We start from the raw sequence: 7,419 nt of genomic DNA, 5'->3' as shown, positions 1-7,419 counted from the left end.
CATAGTTCACATCAGCTCTCAATTCCGATTAATAAATTCCATGGTGTTTTATGCAATGTAATTTTCCCCCAAAGATCTGTTTTCATACAAACTATGTTTTTGAAAAACAGCATGCAGTATGTTCTTTTTCACATTGCATGTTGCTACTCTATTGCTTTAGTCGGACAGTGGTTCGGTTATGGGTAGAAAAGTTGACAGCGACCGGAGGGTACTACTGAGCAAAACAAAGCTGTTGAACTCGAATCAACCTTAGTAGATTTGGAAGCATGAGATGGATTTGAACACCTGATAACAGTTCCTAAGGGTGGTTGGGTTATGGGTAACATCTGGAGTTGAGGCAGCTGAACCAGTGTTTGAGAATGTGCACATCTGACTTACCTGCAAAAACTCGACGTCCATTGACGCTAACAAATCTTTGGAAGCCTGTACCATCCTCTCCATTTCCTGGGTCTGAGCGCTACACTCCACGCTCCACTGTGAATAGCGGGTTTTTATGCCATCTAAGGACTGTTGTTTCCATGCTTGTAAAGCTTCCAAGGCTGCACAGTAAGCCTTTTCTACCTGCTGAATGTGAAGTTCCTGGTTTTCCTACCAAACAGAAAAATCGCTTACTGCCTCATCCAGACCTTTAGAATTGTGTGTTGAAGAAGTTATGTATGTATGTGTAACAGGGTGAAATATAAGCGCCACACAACTGTGGCTACAATGTATCTCCGGGATGGAGGGGATTTCCTTGTAGTTTAGGGATGTACATGTAAGTGTCGACTTAAAACCCAAAGTACGTCGTTCAATTCCAAAAAGGGTCGTACCATCATAACGGATGCTCCGAACAGGGCGAGATGGTGGAGTCTTACATGCTTCGGACAGTGCCCGAACCCCAACGCTGTCGCCCTATCAGATCAAATGGTGTATATATATATATATATATATATATATATATATATATATATATATATATATATATATTATTGTGACAGCGTATTATCGGCGATAATACATCAAATGGAGCTGTCTGAGATGGGCATATAGCGTGTTTGTTACTTAGCAGAAAGTCATAATAATGATACGATAGTGTTATTAGATAAACCAGAAATAGACAAAATAAACTCGTCCTTCATGCAAATACATCTCCGCATCAAACCGTGTATTATACTGTTTAAGTTTTTATAAAATTCGTCACTGTTCGGATTTAACTCTTTAATTGTAATCTACATATATAATATGTGACAGAAGACAGCTTTATCAAGAATTGATGATTGACAGCTGTATTTTACCCGGATTTCTGAATGATAGCAATACTCTACAGTCAAAACGAGTCACCAGCATGTGCAGTACAACACAGGCTGAACATGTGTAATGGGAAATACCAACCTGTATCTTATTGTGCAGCCTTATAACTCCTGACAGTGATTCTTTAGTTTCTTGTAGCACTTTCTCCAGTTCACTTGTCTTGTTCAAAACAACTGGCTGTAATGGAAAAAACTCTACATTAAAAAATCCGTCTTTCAAATGACTCACTACAGTACAGGACACAAAGACCCATTCTTCACTATAGATGACAACCTTTGGGTTAATATATGGTTCCAAGTCATGATATATTTATTTTGATTATCGACCTATATACTAACATGATACACGATTTAGATAGTGATTTAAGTTATTCGCCCAAAACATTCCTTGCGTCTTTCTAACGTCAATGAAAACTGTTTACCACTTCTCTTTACGTGATTCCAACGTAATTTTAAATTTGCACAAATGTTTAGTTTCTTCCTGGTTCGTGTTAATCGTTGTATTGAGAATTGACCTTAAGATTAATGACTCAGAACATTGATTTTGGTTGATGGCTGATATACGAATGTCTTTTTCGCATTACCTTGTCATTCTCAGCTGCTGATGGTATATCCCGCACAACGTGTCCCGGATGGTCAACCACACACCCCACACAGATCACCATCCGACAGGGTTCACAGTACATGACGAACGGCTGACCGTGTCTAGCACATGACGGCTGCTGAGTTGATTGGTGGTCCCTGCTGACTTGACTCTGTGATGTTTTCTGGGAAAGGTACTCCAGGGCCGAAATCAGTCTGTGGCGTTTCAGAGGCCCCTTCATTGGGTGACAAATAGCAAGGCATTCCTCACAGTAGAACACACCACAGTTGGTACAAAACTTGACAGCTTTAGTGAGACTACCATCCTCACACAGAGAACAGTACGGGGGGTCATCCTCAACCTTCACATCCGACGAGAACCTTTCCACAATTTCTGCCAGATGAAAGTTGGGAGGCAGACCAGCCACACCTTCTCTCCCCAGGCTGGTCTGTGCCCGACACACGGGGCATGCTATCAGCTCATGAACTTGCTTATTCTCCGTGCTGCCGGTCTCATCTGTGTGTACAGATTTGGACTTGTCAGCATACAACCCAATGCATTCTCTACAAAAACTGTGCTGACAGGGTAGCATTACTGGTTCCCGGAATGTTTCCATACATATAGAACATTTGAGAACATCATCCCGATTCTGCTTGCTCTCGGCCATCATTTGCTCAGGGTTCCTTTTCCTAAAATAAAAACGGCAAATCGCTCATACTGGTACCTGTGAGGGTGTTCCTATATAAAAATATAATTTTCAAGACAGCACACTGCCTCCGTCTGTTCCCGTGTTCCAGCAACATATACAGTACTTTTTGTCGCTATTCTCCAATTCTCATATAAGAAGCATAAAACTACCTATTCATGTACAAGGAGAGTATGCGCAAATTGCTTTCCTGAAAAGGAATTCATTCTGGTCAGTTCGAAATTAGCGATTCTACCTTTTTGACAAAGGTCTGGTCAAGCCAGTTTGGGCAGATGTGTTTGATGGTGGTGTTCGATAGACATACAGCTTCCATCCATAATGAACAGATTCGTGTGTAGGCCTAAAAACGAAACTGTCACGGTTTAAAGTAGATTTACAGAGAGCCAGTGTGAAAACATCATCAGCCGCAGTGTCGCGACTTGACTCAATATGATAACTTGTCTAAACCTGTGGACTGCATTAGTTATGAAGTTATGAAGGTAACTTGGCTCTATATACTTGATGATAATAGGGTAAAACATTTGGAACAGCTCTATCTACAGAATTATAATAAATAATTAAAGAGATATAATAACGATTACATTACTAATAGTGATGATTAACACGAACATTTCTTACTTAGATTAAAACGGATATAAATGAAGGTCAAAGTCTTCCAGCTCCCAGTGTTAGATTAGTTATTGTCAGGAACCACAGAAGTACAGACTACAGCAGAGCTGCTTCACCCTCCGATCACCACTGGTCGAACAAAATGTTTAAACCGTAAATGCTGACTTCGCTCCACTGTAGAAGTGTCAAGTACACGTCCAGTTAGATACAGTGTTATGACAGGGACAGTTTAAAGAAAACCTAAAAGCGTGGATTGGAGATATGTAACCTCAGGTAGACTGTAGAAGTAGGTCAGCGTCAGTGATACCTTCATACAGATAGCTCGAGCTAATGTATAAGTAGACCTAGGTGCAGTATACAGCTGTCCTGACTGGTTAAGCTGTGTCATATAACACCCCATTATTGGTGATCAATGGGCGAGGTTGTAATGCTTGCTGAGTGAGAAGTTACTAATACACGTAGCCTTCCAGTTCTGCAACACTGAAAATCCTATGCGCAATTCAGTACATAATTTTCAGATTCGATCTACTTATACAGTGTAATACACCCCTTCTGTTTAAGCCCGCCCTGAAGTCGGAAGATCCAAGATCAAAGCAAACACTTCAAACGGAGGACATATATATCCTAACTAGAAATTTTTAATTATTACAGTTTTTATATTTGAAGCATAGAGGCCAACCTCATAAGTAAACAAACAGCGATCCATATAGGTCGGTTGTTGTGGCTATTAATATGTATGTAGGCCCAACCTCAGACAACACGTCGCCGGCAACCAACGACTTTCAGCAAAACCAGACATAATGCGTCTCAAGGTCAAAGCTTCAGAAAAGTACAATAAAAACGTACTATCGTCCTGGATATAGTGAGAAGATCAACATAATTAGACAGTATGAACTTGAACCCAATTAAATCAGTCGTTTCCTTCAGAAGAAAATATTCCGAGTGTTTATAGACACTATTCAGAGGTTCACACACAAGCCGAGAGTAGAGTCTATATAAAGACACGCCCCCAGTCGTACATCGACTTCGTGTCCATTTGAGGACGTTCAGACCAATTAAATACTGTCTGAGAGTCGGGCACACGATCAAATAAGACAATTCCCTCACCTCATAGAAACATCCCGTCATCAACATAGACGTACCATATCTCACTGGACTTACCTGTCGACACAATCCCCACCGTGCTTTTCTACTTGATAAAACTGCGCAAAGTGAAATAGAAAATACTTGGTTCGGAGAAATACACGTCACCTGAGCAGGGGAGGTAAATCCCTCAGTATGCTTTTACACTTTTACACTCTATGACAATCCCAGTCTGCGGATCGTCGTGAGTTTTCCCCAGACTCTGCCCGGTTTCCCTCTGACCATTATGCTGACCGCCGTGGTAATAATGAAATATTCTTGAGTACGTCGTAAAGCACCAGTCAAATAAATAAATAAATCTATGACATCCCCACAATGGTTAGCACAGTTCCCTTTAAACTTTATATGCGAATACCATATTTTAACAAACTACCATGGAGTTTCCCTAAACTGAATTCAGTAGTTTAGCTCAATTCATTTATATTTGTATGGAGATTTACGTCTAAACACTGTCCAATATACAGTCTTACGGAGACATCACCTATATATATAATAGTAGGGCTGAAAATAATGTGTGCATATCTGTACATAATTTTAAGATTCTATTTACTTTTAGCACCAATTACGTACACACACATTATGGGCAATAGATTTTAATTATTTATTTTACTTTTATGCCCAACTCAAGAATGTGCACATAACCGTAAAAATGTTGGCCCTCGCAAAGGCCATTATTTGCAGAGTACTGTTTTAACTGCAGCTGATCGGATGGGTCACAGATCAACGATCAATAACAATTTACCTCCCGCAATATTTATTTATTTATTTGATTTATGCCGTACTCATGAATACTTCACTTATACGACAGCGGTCAGCATTATGGTAGGAGGAAACTGGGGTTGGGGGAAGCCAACGACCATTCGCTTGATGCTGACAGACATTCCTACATACGGCCCGAGAGGAAGCCAGCATGAGCTGGACTTGAACTCGCAGCGATCGCAATGGCGAAAAGCTTCATGGTCATTGAGCCGTTCTGTTGTGCTAATACCATCGGCCACGGAGGCCCCTATGAGCAACTGATATAGCATATCACATAACAGACGGACTGACCTACATGGATTAGGAGAACGCTTATACCCTTGACATGACTTTTTTACAATCACACTTTTTATATTTGGACCAGACAGGCGAACGTTGTAAGTAAAAAAATAGCGATCCTTTTAGGCAAGATATTCAGACTTTGTGTGCCACATGCGGCACGTCACCGCTAGTCATCAACCTTCAACATAACTGCATAATGTCTTTCAAGGTCAAAGTTTCAGAACCTCACATTAATGACGTACTATCGACCTGTATACAAAGTGACAAGACTGACACAGTTAAACAGTATGAACCTGAATAAAAATCAGTTGTTTTCATTTATACGCAAATATCGACAGTTTGAGGTTCACACACAGGCTGACATGGCTAATGTTAAAGTCTATAAAGGAAACGCCCCATTCTTATATCTACATTGTGTCGATTTATGGACGACCAAGCCAATTGATTTGTGTCTGACAGTCGGTGATATGATCAAGTAAAGACAACTCCTTAAACTGAGTGATCGTTTCCATCCAAAGTACATATAATCGTCTTACAGAGCCTACCTGTCGACACAGATCCAACTTGACTTCAGATCTTTGTGAAACTGAGCAGATTGCAATAGAAAATACTTAGATCTGAGAAATGCACGTGATCTGTGCAGGGGAGGTAACTCCCCCCCTAGGCCTATGTTTGTACACATTTATACTCTGTGACATCTCAAGATTGGTTTCCGCTGTTCGCCATTAACTTTAAGCCTATATGTGAATGTCACCTTTCAACAAACAATCACTTTCCCACAAAATTATCTCGGTAAATAGGTTCAAATCATTTTTATTGATCACGTTTAGTTCTAAACAGAATACATTGGAAAGATAGCTGAGAAATGTCTGATGTATTTTCTGAAACCAGCATACTGAGATTAGGCTATATCTACAATATTTGCCCATTGAATTCAATCGGCATTACCTTTGTGGGGTCTCCGGGTTGAAAAGAAAGGGCCTGAGTTTTCTTGACAAGCTTGTCGTGACCTATACCTCTGCCGTGAGAACTCGGTGAAATATAATGGACTCACATCTCCCATCTCTGTATGAGGGGCCATAGAGGAGAAGACCAACCTGATTGCCCTCCGTTGCAACCCTTAAATGCGAGATTTTCAAGATCAACACTCCACTTCGGCTTTTACTTAGTTAGAGACTGAAGATCGGATTGGCCCAGTTTGACCAATCCGTTAGAGAAGATATCCTCCGAACTAAAATCACAAAGGGTTGTCAATGTCAAGCGATTCACAACATACAAGTTACAGTGATAGAAAATTCAGTACGTACTTATCGACATTTAATAACCCCTCTTTTCCTCAGTCATTCTCAATTTGCCGGTACAGTCCCCAGGTAAACCTATACATACCTAACTTGTCGTGCCAAAACTTGGGCATTGTAATGGTCATTGTTGAGATAAACTGTTTTGCGTCCAATTTGCAGGAGAAGGCCATAAATCAACATTTATTGACACTGACTTGCCGATGATTGGGGAAGGTAAACCTAAAACCTAAAAACTATATCTGTGAAAGAATTAACTAACCTGTCAATAAAACTACGTCCTCATGTAGCTCTGCACTCAATCAACGTATCACTGGACCTAACTTATTTTTAACATTTCGGGGCCTCCGTGGCCGAGGTGGATAGTGTGCCAACGCGACGCAATGACCCAGGGGGATCTCACAATGCGGTTTCTGTAAATTCAAGTCCAGCCCATGCTGTCTTCCTCTCTGCTTGTACGTGGGATGGTCTTCCAGCAGATTGCGGATGGTCGTGGGTTCCCCCGGGATTTGTCCGGCTTCCTCTCACTGTAATGCTGGCCGAAGTCGTATAAGTGAAATATTCTTGTGTACGGCGTAAAACATTAATCAAATAAACGAATTAAACATCTCCAGTGCAATCATCAATAGCTTTGCCTAGAGCAATAGCATTGTTTTGCTGCAAGACGCCCTGAATCACTAAAAATGCTGACCAATTCTCCACATTATGATCAAACTTCATTTTTCAGTTTCAGTTTCTAACCAATTTGTC

At 40.7% G+C, this 7,419-nt stretch overlaps 1 protein-coding gene across 1 annotated transcript in view; it reads right to left on the bottom strand.

Annotated features, from left to right (window-relative positions):
* The window catches only part of LOC135463073 (probable E3 ubiquitin-protein ligase MID2), a 27,428-nt gene extending 23,005 nt beyond the window's left edge, over window positions 1-4,423 (bottom strand). Inside the window, exons 1-4 of the mRNA XM_064740393.1 lie at window positions 4,349-4,423; window positions 1,874-2,561; window positions 1,372-1,467; window positions 379-588 (exon numbers count right to left, since the gene is read on the bottom strand). Of these exons, the coding sequence (XP_064596463.1) occupies window positions 379-588; window positions 1,372-1,467; window positions 1,874-2,542 (975 nt within the window). The 5' untranslated portion in view covers window positions 2,543-2,561; window positions 4,349-4,423. The remainder of the gene's footprint in view (window positions 1-378; window positions 589-1,371; window positions 1,468-1,873; window positions 2,562-4,348) is intronic.
* Window positions 4,424-7,419: the final 2,996 nt, after the last annotated feature.

This window comes from Liolophura sinensis, chromosome 2 (genome assembly GCF_032854445.1).
Source record: "Liolophura sinensis isolate JHLJ2023 chromosome 2, CUHK_Ljap_v2, whole genome shotgun sequence".
In the NCBI taxonomy this organism is placed as follows: Eukaryota; Metazoa; Mollusca; class Polyplacophora; order Chitonida; family Chitonidae; genus Liolophura; species Liolophura sinensis.
This window is presented reverse-complemented; position numbering and strand designations above follow the sequence as displayed.